Below are 15416 nucleotides of genomic sequence, written 5' to 3'. Positions count from 1 at the left end.
TTCTAGAACTTAGAGGAGCTTTGTTCTCTGTGTGTGATACACTATAGTTTAGCCAAAAGCATTCTTTCTTTCAAGGAGAATTGGAGTGCTCTTTCAAGATGGTGTTTTTCCCCCCATATTGAGACACTTTGCATGGTATCTCAATGTCTGGTAGTGATACTGGTTAACTAACTGGCTATGAAACTTTATCTGTAAGATGTATGCATATAAATATGTGTAGTGTAGCCGGGCGGTGGTGGTGCACGCCTTTAATCCTAGCCCTCGGGAGGCAGAGCCAGGTGGATCTCTGAGTTCGAGGCCAGCCTGGTCTACAGAGCGAGATCCAGGACAAGCACCAAAGCTACACAGAGAAACCCTGTCTCGAAAAACCAAAAATAAACAAACAAACAAATAAATGTGTGTATTTATATGTAAATTTCCCTTCTAGGTTAAAAAGAAAAATGAAGTACATTCTAGTTACTGGTGGTGTTATATCAGGAATTGGAAAAGGAGTCATTGCCAGTAGTGTGGGCACAATACTCAAGTCATGTGGATTACATGTAACATCAATTAAAATTGACCCCTACATTAACATTGATGCAGGAACTTTCTCTCCTTATGAACATGGTAAGCAAACTATTTTTCCCTTTTCTAAGTAGTAACTGTGTCTGTGGAAAAATATGCTAGCTCTTGGGGATTAGGTGTACATCTTGAATAACTTCCATTTCTTGCCTTCTGGAATGATCCTTAGTGTAACAGAATGATGCTTTTCCCCCCTCAGATTAAAAGGAAGCAACTATCTTAGTAGATAACTCATTGTTTAGAATCACAGAGTTTCTATAATAGATGTGAAATGGGGCCAGGTGGGAGTGGTGGCAGCTGAATGAAAATTTTTCATTTCATTTAAAAAATGGAATATATTTGAGAAGACGAAATACGCTGTTTCTGTAGAAATTACATGAGTAAGTAGAAGCTGTAAGGGAGTGGCTTTTGGCCCTATCATAACGAGTGTCCTTCAAACAGAGAGGGCTGTTTTATAGGGACCTAGCAACAGGCAGGTTCTAGACTTAAAGGGTGGGTAAGCTTGGGATTCTGTTTGCTACTGGAGTTTGTATAATATTTATAATGAGGATCTTTTGAAGTGAGCGAAAGTTGAAACTGTGAATAAGAGTGGAAGATAATATTCTGCTTCTTTGTTAATGAATTCATTTTTATAGTGTGATGAATGAGTGGCATATCCAATACTCTGTTTAAAATTGGAGAAGCAAAGTTAAAACATACCTTAAAGCTGAGTCTGGTGGCATAGGCCTGTAGTGGTAATCTAGCATTTAAGGAGGCTGAGACAGGAGGATTGCAAGTTTGAGGCCAGCATGGACTAACTACATAGTGAGCTCAAGGCCAACCTGGGCTACTTGTTGAAGGCTAGCTAAGATTACGTAGCAGAACTCAGTAAGACCCTGTGCCTTCAAGTTTAAAATTCTATACATTCGCTTTCTAGTGTTGAAATAAAAATCTGTAAGGATATATACTGCCATTAATAAAAAGTAGCATCAGAAGATCCATATATTAGGGGGATTTTTGTTGTTCTCTCAGTTCTAGGGGATTAAACCCAGAGCTCTGTGCATGCTAGCACTGCACACGCACCTTTGGAGGCATTTCAATAGAAAGTTTTGAGCAGAGGATGGGTTCTCTATCTGAAGGGTGAGATGAGACTGTTCATGTTTTTGACTTTGTTCCCTATTTTGATGGTGGGAATAAATCATTCTAGGCAGCATTTCCACCATGAAGTTGCAAAGAATAAATGTGAAAGGAATGAGGCAACTTGGGCTGCTGAATAACTGCTTAGAACTGAAGTGTAGCTCAGAAGCTGGCTTTTAAAATCAATACAGCCTTTCTTGTATATGTTATAGGAGTTTCAAATCGTCCTGCTTCTGTTGTTCTTGAACATTTTTTGCTTGGGTAGGTCTTTTGTTCAAGATACTGTATTACTGTAAAGTCCCTTGACCCATACCTTTATGGCTGGGCTTTCCCTCCATTCCATGCTGTTTAACTGTTCCCAATAAAGAGTGAGATCAGGCTAGAAGCATGAAGCACTCTTTTGGAGAATAATTGGCAGTTGTTTTTGTGGCATTTCATTTTCTAGAAATGATGTCCTTGCTTTGTAATCAGGTTATACAGACTTTGTTCCATCTGAATGTTTATATTTCAAGATTGAAATTGCACCATGGCAAAAGTGTTTTTCATTTCCTTGAACATGTTCATTCTTCATTGAAGGAGAAGTCTTTGTGCTGGATGATGGTGGAGAAGTTGATCTTGATTTGGGAAATTATGAGCGGTTCCTTGATATCCGCCTCACCAAGGACAATAATCTGACCACAGGGAAGATATACCAGCATGTCATTAACAAGGAACGCAAAGGAGATTACTTGGGGAAAACTGTCCAGGGTAAGATTGGATTTACCTTTAAGGCAGAAACTGTTAGCCAATTTAATTTCTTTTGAGTATAAAAAATTTGTTTTTATGTGATTTCAGTTTTTTGTTAAAGTGTTATTACCAAAATACCCTTTCAGTTGAAAATTCAGAATTGTATGGTTGTTCACTCAAAAAATCACTTGAGAAGGCTGCTGTTGCTCTACTGATGACATAGGTGTTGTCAGTCAGCAAGGCGATGCAGTTGGAGTCCAGATAGCTGTTGCTCTTACATGCTGAGCAGTGAAGGAAGCTTCACTGGGGCATTATGCCTGGGGCCTTGTGGAAGTGAGGAGGAATGCACTTCCACTGCATATGTTGGCTTTTCATCTGTGTCATGTAGGCTGGTGGGAGTCTGAGAAGTGGGCTCCTGGGCCCTCTTGAGCTTTACCAGCTCAACAACAAGACATCTGTTGGCTGTTGGGCAAAGTGTTCCCTGTGTTGAAGAGGTGGCATTGGGACACCATTGGTTTAGTGGGATGACAGTATGCTAGTTTGGACCTTTGCTTTTCTCTGAGTTATAAGAGCAGATTTGCATTTGATTTGCCTTTGCTGCACTGAGAGTTAACTAAGGTTCAGCCTGGCTCTGGCCTGGGGCTGCCCTGGCCAGATTCTGGTCTAATCATTTCATAATTTGGGGCTTAGCTCTGTTGCTTACTAGCCCTACAAACACAGGAAGGAAAATTCTATACCCTTTTGAGATGTGGTTTCCTTTTCTGTAAAATAGGTGGTAAAGGCTTCTGCTTCTTGAGCTGTTAAGAGTTAAAAGGCTGCATCAGTATGGTGCTCCTCCACCTTCCTGACACATAGAGAGGGTCTGTTGTGAATTAAGGTTTTTTGGTTGTGCAGTTTGTTGTTCTGGTGTACTTGTTCTTTTGCTTGTCATCATGAAATGTCCACTCACTGTGGTCAGACCCTTAACTGGTGCTCAGCATATGTGATAAAGAGATCATTGAAGTCCTCATGTTAGTTGGCTGTGGGACAGACAGAGAACAAATTAAATGAGATGTCTGATAAGAGTGTGACAGAAATAAAGAGCAAGGCTGGAAAGCATGAGTGGGAATGCTACTCCGGAAGGTGCCTAGGGCTCCTGGAGAGAACTTGAGCTTGGAGCCAGTCAAGGAGAGTGGAGGAGGGGCACAGGTACGTGAGGTGGTTGCTAGGAGGAGAGAGGTGGCTCGGCGGTGAAGAGCACTGACTGATGTTCCAGAGGACCTGGGTTCAGTTCCCAGGCCGGCTGGTGTCTGATCACACCAGGATTAAAAAAAAAGAAGAAGACCCACGTGACCCCTCTCCCTTTCCTTTTAAGAGGTTATGTAGGAAGAAGCACAGCCTCATTGGCCCATACAGCTCAATGTCATGGGTGGAGCTACCACTACAGGTATTCACAGGCCCCAGACTACAGGGATCTGTAGGCAAGGACTAGAGGGGAAGCTGCTGTGGTTGAGACACTATAGTCTGGGGCAACAGAGTGGTCACCCAGTGGATCTTGTGTGAGGCTTTCACTGAATGCTAAAGAGTTTAAATGTGGAGTAGTGAATTCTGATTAGTGTTTGTAGATCACTTAGCTGCTCTGTATGATATAGATAATGAATATCTATGCAAGAGGACTGCTGCTTAACCCCAGATCATTCAAGTCACCTTTATACTTTAGGGAATTGCATTCTTGAGTCCAACAACTGTGATTCTAACAAGTGTCCCACAGTAGCTGGTTATTACTGAGTCCTGGATCCTCCTCTATCTTATAAGACATCCTCACAAAGTAGAAGTATCAATCATCTACTTGATAGATGGAGATACCAAGCTTAAAAATAAAGGAATAATTGACTCAGTGAGCCACAGCTAGTGAGTGGTGAACTGAGATTTGGCACTCTGCTGTGTTGTTAGGTCTCTTGCAGTGGATTGTCTACACTTTGGCAAACTGGAAATGTGATATTTTATTTTTATGTTAATAAATAAAGCTTGCCTGGGGATCAAGGGGAAAAGGCCAGCCATTTTGAAGTAAACAGAAGTCAGGCAGCACATGCCTTTAATCCCTTAGCAGGCAGGATCTCTGTGTGTTCAAGGCCACACTAGGGAACAGAGCCAAACGTGGTGACACACACCTTTAATCCCAGTACCAACCATAGAGACCTGGAGGTCTGTACAGACAGACAGAAAATGACAGAGCTGTGTAGGAAGAAGTAAGGTAGCTGGGCTGAGATAGCCAATGAGAGGGCAGAACAGCAAGGTAATAAAGGTGTGGGTAGACAGGAAGTAACGTGCATTTGGAAGCTGCAGAGTTGGTGAGGTAAAGTTGGCTGGTGGCTTTCCCTATTTCCCTGATCTAAGGCTTTCACCCCTATATTTGGCTCCGTGTTTTTTATTTAATAAGACCATTTAGAAATTCGTCTACATGAGAACGAATGGCACAGGGTTTGGTAGTCTGTTTGCTCCTGGAAAATTGTGATGTACCCACTCCTTGGCTGAGAGCAGTGGGGTGGTCACAGACAGTCTTGTATTCGTGTGTGGCCAGAAGAGTAAACTGCACAGGGCAGGTGTTCTGAGGTGCTTAGGGAGTCACTCTTGGCTTCATTCTTTTCACATGGCGTCCAGCAACAGCCCAGAAATCTGGAAAGGAGGCCTGGGGAAGTGTGAGCCCAAAGATTTATTGAGTCATTAAAGGCACTTCAAAAGTATTTTTATGATCTTATTGCTTGTTTAGGCAAAAAGTATACCCCATTGCTTATTTATCTAGGCAAAAAGTGTATCAGTTTGTTTCAACAGTAAATGTATTTGTCTTCATAAATGCTAATGCTGATTGATAGGCAAGTGTAAGTTACAGGTTTCTTTCTTTTTCTTAGTTGTCCCTCACATCACAGATGCAATCCAGGAGTGGGTGATGAGACAGGCGTTAATACCTGTAGATGAAGATGGATTGGAACCTCAAGTGTGTGTTATTGAGGTTTGTATGATTCTTGCCTATAGCTAGAGTTTTCCTGCCTGGCCCACAGTCAGGGCAAATCTCTCTCACCTGCCAGTCCCACAGCCACTCAGACCCAACTAAGTAAACACAGAGACTTATATTGGTTACAAACTGTATGGCCGTGGCAGGCTTCTTGCTAACTGTTCTTACAGCTTAAATTAATCTATTTCTATTAATCTATACCTTGCCACATGGCTCGTGGCTTACCGGCATCTTCACATGCGGCTTGTCATGGTGGCAGCTGGCAGTGTCTCCCTCACCCAGCTTCCTGTTTTCTCAATTCTCCTCTCTGTTAGTCCCGCCTATACTTCCTGCCTGGCCACTGGCCAATCAGTGATTTATTTATTGACCAATCAGCAACACATTTGACATACAGACCATCCCACAGCACTTGCCTATGTGAACTAGTTCAGTCATTCCTCTCCTTAGTCATCAATAGGACCATGCCCAGTGAAAATCCAACCTTCCATTTCTGTCCATGCAGTGTGCAGCAGCAGATAGGTGGTACACAGGGGAAGCAACATTTTCCCTAATAATGCTCCCTTTCAGTGTTGTGCTGGACCACCTAACACCGTCTCAGAGTGGCTGGACACATTTTTGTCCCTTTCTTGATGTTGGCAGCCCTTTGCTTGCCTCTGGCAGAGTTAACCCTGCTAACTTCTTTTGCTTTGTTTTATTCTACTGTCTGTTCATCCCAGCTCAGAAGTCCCAATTACAGTCTAGTTCCTGGTTTTCGTTTGTTCGTTTGTTCGTTCGTTCGTTCGTTCGTTCGTTCCTTCCTTCCTTCCTTCCTTCCTTCCTTCCTCCTCCCCCATCTCTCTTTCTTTTTCTTTTTTCTTTTTGTTTTGATATAGCCCTGGCTGTCCTGGAACTCCCTCTGTAGATCATGCTGGCCTCGAACTCACAGATTGGCCTGCCTCTGCCTCCCAAGTGCTGGGATTAAAGGTGTGTACCACCACTACCTGGTTCCTGGTACCTTTCAAACCCAACCTTTTTCTTAAACTGCTGTGGCAATATCTGCAATATTCTTGGGGAAATGAGGAGTATCAACTTTCAACACAAAGCAGTTTCTGAAGACTGACATTCTGCAGGGTTAGGAGTTTGCAGTTACACTGAAATCTGGGCACTGAACAGTAGAGATCAGTGTTAACCTCTGAGATGGTGTGTCCTTTCAGCTTGGTGGCACAGTGGGAGACATTGAAAGCATGCCCTTCATTGAAGCCTTCCGCCAGTTCCAGTTCAAGGTCAAGAGGGAGAACTTTTGTAATATCCATGTCAGTCTGGTTCCTCAGGTAAGGCATACAGTTTGGCTCTAAGCTTTCAACACTGGAGGTACAAGAAATAAATAAAGAACTGTGCATTTATTACAATCACATGCTTTATGTTTATTTATTTGGTATGTGTAGGGGGGTGGAGAATATATATGCCCATACCTACTGAGCCTTCTTGCCAGTCCATGGTTTGAAAGATTAAATGGAAAAGGTTTGAAAAAATGAATCAGGAAAGTTGTAATACAGGTGACAGATTGAACATGTATGCTTGTCTTTGCTGTCAAAATCAGAGTGAAATAATTTTTTAAGACAGAAATTCAAAAAAGATAGCATGGAGATGAGTTGGCAGTAATAAAAACAAGGAATTCACAAAGCACACTGACACATAAAAACTGACCGAGCAGCCTTGGGTATGTACCTGCAGCAGGGGGAGCTGAGAAGCCATCCTTTTTGCCTCCAGAGGACCCTCCAGAGGCTCATGGTGGGCATTATCAGGCTCTTCTGGGAGTAGGATGAGGATAGACCTCACTGCAAAGGCTGTCCACACCTGCTTATGTGCCCAGTTAGGCATCTGCGTCTCTTTCTTGCTATAAGATAGCCCTGGGGAGGGTTTCTTGACAAGCAGACACTGTGGACAGTTGAGGGTAGTGATGCTGAACCATAAACATGCTGTGTTGCCGAAATGCTTGCTGTCTTCTACCTGTTGGTTCTCAGAGTCTTCAGAGCCAGGCTGGGCCCTTCCACATGGGAAGTCTGAGATTTCTGTTATGTGTGACTAGCCTAGGAGAAGACACTGCCCCTAAGACTCCCCACTCACCAGCCTGTCGTCCCTCATAGGGAACTTCTAGTTTGCTTTTAGATAGGCGTCAGTAGCCAGTAACTATGTGTGCTCAGCAGGAACTGGATGCCATAAGATAGGAACGTGAGATAGGCAAGAATTGAAGTTAAGAATTAGATAAAACAGAGATGAAAGTAAGAAGGAGGGAAGCTGAAGAAATATTCAAAAAGTAGGACAGAGATAGAAAATGGAGAGAAGAGTTAAGGAAGTTAGAGGGTTGGTCCACATGTGTTATATGTAGCAGGATATCCTGAAAATTAGAACAGGAAAATGTCTGAACCACAGGTTGTCAGGTTGTGCTTGGGGGCCAAGGGCTATTGATCAACTCCGCCCCCCCCCCCAAGGTTTATTTATTTATTATGTATATAGTGATCTGTCTCCATGTATGCCTGCACTCCAGAAGAGGATACTGGATCTCATTACAGATGGTTGTGAGCCACCATGTAGTTGCTGGGAATTGAATTCAAGGACCTCTGGAAGAACAGTTAATGCTCTTAACCTCTGAGCCATTTCTCTAGCCCCCTGATTGGCTATTTTTTAAAAACAGGCTTGTTTTATCGAAATAAATTTACATTCTTTGCTTGATGTGTCATCTGTGGCTGCTTTTATACTGAAACAACAAAGTTGAGTATATATGACAAGCCATATCGTCCACAAAGCTCAAAATAATAACAGTAATAATAATAATGGGCTTTGAGATAGATAAAATGTGTCATAATGTAGCTCGGAGTGGCCTGGACTCACGGTGTAGTCTAGGCTGCTGGCCTTGAACTTTTAACAGTCTTCTTGTCTCAGCCTCCTAAGTGTTCAGGTAATAAGTATGAGCCATGATGCAAGGCTGAACCCTAAAATAGTTATTATTTGGCTCCTTACAGAGTTTTCTGACCTGATCTGAATGAGGAAACTTCAAGACACAGTTTCTATATTGGAAGAGCCATTGAGTGCTAACTCCATTGAGTATAAAATGGCCAGCACTAAGGTTCATAGCTATGAGAGTACAGAATAATGGAGCAGAAGGCCTCAAAGGCCCTAAAGAAAAAAAGCAAGTCAGTATGGCCAAACTCAGAACTAGAAGAAAGTGAAACCATTGCATTAAACATTCTTGAGGCAGTGATTCTCAACCTGCCGAATGCTGCAGCCCTTTAATACAGTTCCTTATGTTGTGGTGACCCCAAATATAACATTATTTGTGCTGCTACTTCATAACTAATTTTACTACTGTTATGAATTGTAATAGAAATACCTATTTTTCTGATGGTCTTAGGTGACCCTGTGAAAAGGGTCACAACCCCCAGTTCTAAAGGAAGTTTCTTTCCAACTGAAAACTAAACCTCGCAGATCTGTGTTAAGTGTGGGAAGAGAATAAAGATATTTTACTATAGACAAAAGGATGGCTTACCCTGAATACTTTTAAGTGCTCAAAAGTGTACACAGCTGAAAAGGACGGCATCATGGGGCGGGAGGGAGAGCTCAACAGAGCATGCCTTAGACAAGTGCTGAGAGGTGGCAATAAAGCAGGGCAGTAGACTTGGGAATTGACATGGACTGGGGGCAGAGCTCAATGGCAACCCTTGTCCTTAGTGTGGGCAAAGCCCTGGTTCAGTTCTGCCCCAATATAGTTATAAAAAAAACTCGTTATTTGTAGGGTTTGGAGAGTCAGAAGACAAGTTGTGTAATACATAGAACCATTTGACTTCATGTGTAACTTCAATAAGAAACCAAGGCTTAATTGTACAATCAAATTCTCTACTCAGAGGTTGAGAGAAAAGTCAGTGCTTGGAAACTCAGAGAAATGAACCACTTTTTTTTCTTTTGTAAAACAGCCAAGTTCAACAGGGGAACAGAAGACAAAACCCACCCAGAACAGTGTTCGGGAGCTTAGAGGACTCGGGCTTTCTCCAGACTTGGTAAGGTTTCCCTCAGTGCCTGGTTTGGTGGTGTCATTGCCCACATCTAATTAAAATCTGACCTCTGTGGGAGGATGGAGAAAACAGTGCTTTGAGTGGAACTGGAGTTTGTGGTTTTCTTGCAGGCATGTGTGAAGGAAGCCTTGTGCCTCCTGTGTCTTGCTTCTCACAGTCCTTTATTCCTCCCAAGAACATTAAGGAGGAGGAAAGTCAGTTAGCTCCTGTAGTTCACTGTTTCCCCTGGGCTGTCTCCTGCTCTTCTTGGGATGTAGGAGTTTGGGTTTTGAAAAGATAGTGTTGTGTTCGTGGATCATGTGTATTGTTGTTTAGAACTGACATTTTCATCCATCTCAGAGCATTTTCTCTATTTTAATTCCAGTTGTGGAAAGCCCTACTTTGATCCTTCTGCTCCAAGTCCCTTGTTTTCTTAATTGCTAGGTGGTGTGCAGGTGCTCAAACCCTCTTGACACATCCGTGAAAGAGAAAATATCAATGTTCTGCCATGTGGAACCTGAGCAAGTAAGTACATTTCACCCTGGAAATGACTTTTTACTTCTAATTGCCTACAGCCTTGACTGATCCACTTTTCGAGACTTCTTGTTGTGTCACAGTTGGTGACAGAAGACTGTCTCCTAGATCTTAACACAACTTTTCAACTTTTCTATCTTCTCCCATTCCTTGGGGTTGTGGTTTTTTGTTTTTGTGTGTGTGTGTGTGTGTGTGTGTGTGTGTGTGTGTGTGTGTGTTTGTTGTTGTTGATTTCTCTGTAGCCCTGGCTGTCCTGGAACTTACTCTGTAGATCAGGCTGCCCTTGAACTCACACAGAACTGCCTGTTTCTGCCTCTGCCTCCCGAGTGCTGGGATTAAAGGTATACACCACTACTGCGTGGCCCTGTTTCCTTGTTCTTTATTCCGTTTGGGGTGAACATCTTTCTGTTTCCCTACGGTCCCACATTATTTCCTGGTATCTAGGACCTTGTGCATAATAGTGAAGTACGCTTAACATTCAGCATCCCCGACCCTCAGTCTTTTGAGATGAAGTCTTTGTGGTTCATTCTGGCCTTGACCTTATGTCTGTCTAGCCTTAAGTCTCTCAGGTGCTAGGATTACTACAGGTTTGTGCCCCAGCCTAGCTGTTGCTTTGCTTTCGTGCTTGGTAATTCATGTGCAGGAACCAGAGTCTCCTGTTTCTGTTGGTCCAGCATTTCTTGTTCATTTTATTACTAAGGGTCTAGCTAGGACAGGGTCACCAGTCAGTGGTCAGGGTCTGGGCCAGGTGTTTTCAAGGTTTTGTCCTCTTATCCAAAGAATTGAAAATAAGGGCTCACATAGATTGCAAAAGAAACAAGCTAACTTTAGAGCTAAGTGGTTGAAGATTGACCACATGTCACATGAGCAAGAGTAGTACTCAAGGACCCAGTTATTGCTCAGAGCTTCTTTTTATGGAGCTTAAGATGAGGAGTTAGATACTAAAAGGTATAGTTTGGATTAATAGATTAAATCATATACTTTTACCTAATGTGCCTGTCTCTTCCCACAGTGCATCTGATTTTAATCATATGTAAATCCAGTTACACATGGTCGTCATAAGATGGTAAATAGGATATTCTCCCAAAAAGATGCTGGAGGATACAGTTTTGCCTTACTTAAGCATGTACACTACAAACCACTTCAGGCCAGATCAACCCTTCTATTTTTCATACCCAGATATGTTAGGAGTTTTCTTGAATACAAACTGTCTAAATTTGGTTGTTATAGCTTCACTGGCAGGGAAGTTTACAGTATTGCTGAGAGATGGTAGTGCATGTAACCTGGTGCAGGTTGGGGGTTGAGGAAATCTGATGGTACTGGGTACATTGAAGATGGGTGTATGCATAATGTGTGCAAGTGAAGGAACAAGGTTGCCAAATACATTCTGCTGTGGGTCCCAAGCTAGACTGTCTCCTGTGTTTGCCTAAGGACTTATGAAAAGCTTTTATTACACCCTCCTTAACCCTTGGGGTAATCACTTCCCTCTCTGGGTTGCTTCTGTGTCTCAGATATGCTAGTGGTGAGTCTGTCATGTGCCCCTTGATGTATATGTACACATGCATCCATTTTATGTTTCTGGTGTCTAGGATGTTGTGGCTCCCACATCCATTTTAGTCTGTTACTGTGTTAACAGATCCTGTGATAATAAGTATGGTGCTTATTTATGGAAACTCTAGTGGGTATAAATACAGCTTATGGCATTGGTCAGTGTGTTGGGATTTCTTTTGTAAAATTTATTTTATGCATATGAGTGTTTTGTTTGCATGTATGTGTGTGTATTGTATGCATGCTTGGTACTTGTAGAGGCCAGAAGTGGGCATTGGATCTGGAACTGGAGCTGCAGATGGTTGTGAGGTATCTTGTTGGGACTTGAACCTAGATCCTCTGGAAGAATAGCCAGTGTTCTTAACAGCCAAGTGGTCTCTTTAGTCTCAGCTTTTTATTCTTACAGCAGAATACCTGAGGCAACTAATTTAATAAAGAAGAGGGCTTATAGTTTGGAGACTGAGTCTAAACAGTGTAGTACAGACTCTGGGAAGGTTCCATGGTGGCAACTGGTAGAGTGCAGGGGTTGGAAAGATCAGCTTGTCAGCCAGGCTGCAGAGACCAGGTTCCTTGCAGGAACTCAAGTGTTATAGGAAGAGTGTCTTAATTCCTTCCAAGGGAGGATTCCCGATGGCTCAAGGACTTCTAGACCTGGTCTTAAAGTTCCACAGCACCTTCAGTTATGGCAGCTTGGGCCCAATGCTCCAGCCACATTGGTCGCTTGAGGGGCTTCAAACCCTGTGGGAACCATAACACTCAGAATTGGCTGAAGGAGATCAGAAGAAAGGTACAGGCAAGGAGTTTCCAGATGAGAGTGTTTAGGGTTTGTTTTACTGCTCCATGACTGAGGGTCAGGAGACCAAGCAGAAGAGTCCAGCCAATCTGATCGGGGACAGCAAAACAGGGGCCTTAAAATGAGAGCAGTCTACTTAATGAGACTTGGAGAATTTGATAGGTGCAGTTCAGATCATTGGCCTGCCATATGCATGCATGGGGCCAGAGGACATTTTCTTGACTTTTACAGAGGACTTCTTGAGGACTCAGGCCTTGGGGTAAAGGCATCTGGGGCTAGAGTCAGGTTCCTTGTCTGACTCCTAAGCCAGGGGCTCCTTCTTAGCCCTTGCTTCACACTCAGTCCACGGAGCACAGAATGATTGTCATTTTTTTTACAGTGGCCCTTTATTGTGTATTATTATTATTTTAGTTTTTTGAGACAGGGTTTCTCTGTGTAGCTTTGGAGCCTTTCCTGGAACTCACTCTGGCCCGGGCTGGCCTTGAACTCACAGAGATCCGGCTGGCTCTGCCTCCTGAGTGCTGGGATTAAAGGCGTGTACCACCACTGCCCGTATTGTGTATTTCAGGTATTTCTGTCTTCACAAGTGAAGAGGGAGGAGATTCCTTTTCTTTAGCAGAATTGACTTTCATAAGAATTATTCTCTGGGCGTGACAGTGCACTCCTTTAATCCCAGTATTTGGGAGACTGAGGCAGGTGGATCTCCTGAGTTTGAGGCCAGCCTGGTCTACAGAGTGAATTCCAGGACAGCCCAGGGCTACATGTTTCAAAAAAACAAAAGCTGTGAAAACTTTTTACTGTTACTCACTGAGGAGTATTCCACATTTATTACAGATTTGAATTTCAGGTCTTCTGCCTATTTTAAACATCGGATTGTAAGAAGTTAGTCCGACTGTAGTCTTCTGTCAGGTGTGTGATAAGCAATGTTTTTTCAGCCTCTCGCTTGCTTTTTATGCTCTTAGTGGAGCATAGACACTTTGAAATGTTCAGTGTTTTCTTTTGTGGGTTGTGCTGCTTTCTGGCTATTTAAAAACTCAGCTTAATCATGGTCATGAAGATTTTTCTCAATTTTCTTTCAAGTTATATATCATACCAGACTTGTCTTGAGTCAGTGTTTGTGTACAGTGGCAGGTAAGGAGTGACAGACTATCTTTTTGTGTATGGATATCCTGGTATCCAGCCCTGTTTCTTGAAAGGGCTATCTTGTGATAAAAAATTTTTATATTATATGTAAGATTTGCTTCATAAACTTTAGATTTATGTATGACTTCATAATTTTTATTACTATATTTAAAAAAATTGTATTCTTGATTAGAAGTAGCCCACATGTGGGGCACCCTGATTTCTTTTGATCTGTAATCTAGCATCCTACTAAAATAATGTTAGATGTGGTTTTCTGTAAGTCTTGTTTTTTGATGGGCACACACAGGCAGTTGTAATGCATGCATGTAGTCCCAGTTGCTTTTAGTTTTTCAAATCACATTGCGTTTCTTGTTGGACTGTAGTGGGTGACATCTCCAGGATCTCTGAATTGTGACAGGGGCCATCTTCCCTTGTTCTCTTAGTTCCCTAAACTTTTAACAGTAAGCAGGAGTTTTAAGTGTTAGACTGTAGGTATTTTATATTTTCAGAATTTCCCTAATACTCTTAATTTATCTCATTTTTATTATGAGCAGGTTCTGAATTTTTATCACCTGTATCCACAGAGATCTTTTTTTTTCTCCTCTTTGTTTTGTTTGGTTTTGTTTTTTTGTGACAGGGTTTCTCTGTGTAGTTTCGGTGCCTGTCCTAGAACTCTCTATGTAGACCAGACTGGCCTCGAACTCACAGAGATCTGCCTGCCTCTGCCTCCCAAGTGCTGGGATCAAAGCCGTGCGCCACCATTGATACCCCTCCCCCCCCCCTTTTTTTTTTTATAACTTTGCTTGTTTCCCACTTCTCGCTGGTCTTCTACCTTTTTCCTACTGTGTAAATCCCCTTCTACTTTAATGTCTTGTATTTGATTTTAAAATCTAGATCCTTATGGGAGAGAAGCCAAGTTCCACTTTTTTTTTTTTTTTTGGTTTTTCAAGACAGGGTTTCTCTGTGAAGCTTTGCGCCTTTCCTGGAACTCACTTGGTAGCCCAGGCTGCCCTCGAACTCACAGAGATCCGCCTGCCTCTGCCCCCCGAGTGCGCCACCACCGCCCGGCAAGTTCCACTTTAAAATGGCCCAGTGCAATGGATTTCAAATTTGGCTGCACACTGGGATAAGCTGGGAGCCTCCCACCTCCAGAGACTTGGACCTGAGTGGTTGTGGGTGCAGCATAGACTTAGAAATTCTTACAAACTCCTTTAGAGATTCTCCTGTACAGCTGAGTTTGAGAACCACTAATTTAAGCTATTACATATCGATTCAGGAACGTCCTCTGTGGGCATATTTTTGTTATTTTGAGATAACCTAAGCTGGCCTCCAATTTATGCTTCTCCTGCCTTAGCCTTTTGAGTGCAGGAATTACACCTATGTACCACCACATCTGGCTCTTTTTAAAGGATTTTTGTATTCATGTTCATAATAGTCTACCCACTTATTTTCTATTCTTGAATCAGTTGGGAGTTTATCTTTTTCTAGAAAATCACCTTTTTCTGTTCCCAATTAAAGTTTCCTCCCCTTGAAATCTTGTAGATGTAACCCTAGTTAGTTATTTGTTTTTATTAAATCTCCCCCCCTTTTTTTTTTCTTTAAACAGGTGATCTGTGTTCATGATGTTTCATCCATCTACCGGGTGCCCTTGTTGTTAGAAGAGCAAGGGGTTGTAGACTATTTTCTTCGGAGACTTGACCTTCCTATTGAGAGACAGTCACGAAAAATGCTGATGAAATGGAAAGAGATGGCAGACAGGTTTGTCATTAAGTGGTTCAGAATGCATGCCTTAGTCTTTTGTAGGGCCTCCACCATGCTGTACTAATGTGTTAGCACTCCTGGTAGAAAAGGTGCTCATAGGAAGAGATGTTCAGAAGGCTAACAAAGGATTTTATAACCAGCATGTGGTTACAACACAGAGGAGGAGGACCTGGCCAGGCTGGGCCTGTTCACAGGACTCCAGGCAGTGAGTTCAGATTATAACATTGTGCTGTAC

At 42.6% G+C, this 15416-nt stretch overlaps 1 protein-coding gene across 2 annotated transcripts in view; it reads left to right on the top strand.

The window, feature by feature from the left end:
* The window catches only part of Ctps1 (CTP synthase 1), a 33345-nt gene that overhangs the window by 2835 nt on the left and 15094 nt on the right, over positions 1-15416 (top strand). For both annotated transcript variants that reach the window (XM_059254884.1, XM_059254886.1), the window contains exons 2-8: positions 428-606; positions 2254-2424; positions 5292-5392; positions 6589-6705; positions 9346-9429; positions 9868-9948; positions 15027-15178. In XM_059254884.1, coding sequence (XP_059110867.1) covers positions 441-606; positions 2254-2424; positions 5292-5392; positions 6589-6705; positions 9346-9429; positions 9868-9948; positions 15027-15178 — 872 coding nt within the window. In that variant the 5' untranslated portion in view covers positions 428-440. The remainder of the gene's footprint in view (positions 1-427; positions 607-2253; positions 2425-5291; positions 5393-6588; positions 6706-9345; positions 9430-9867; positions 9949-15026; positions 15179-15416) is intronic.

Source organism: Peromyscus eremicus, chromosome 2, assembly GCF_949786415.1.
Source record: "Peromyscus eremicus chromosome 2, PerEre_H2_v1, whole genome shotgun sequence".
Classification (NCBI taxonomy): domain Eukaryota; kingdom Metazoa; phylum Chordata; class Mammalia; order Rodentia; family Cricetidae; genus Peromyscus; species Peromyscus eremicus.
This window is presented reverse-complemented; position numbering and strand designations above follow the sequence as displayed.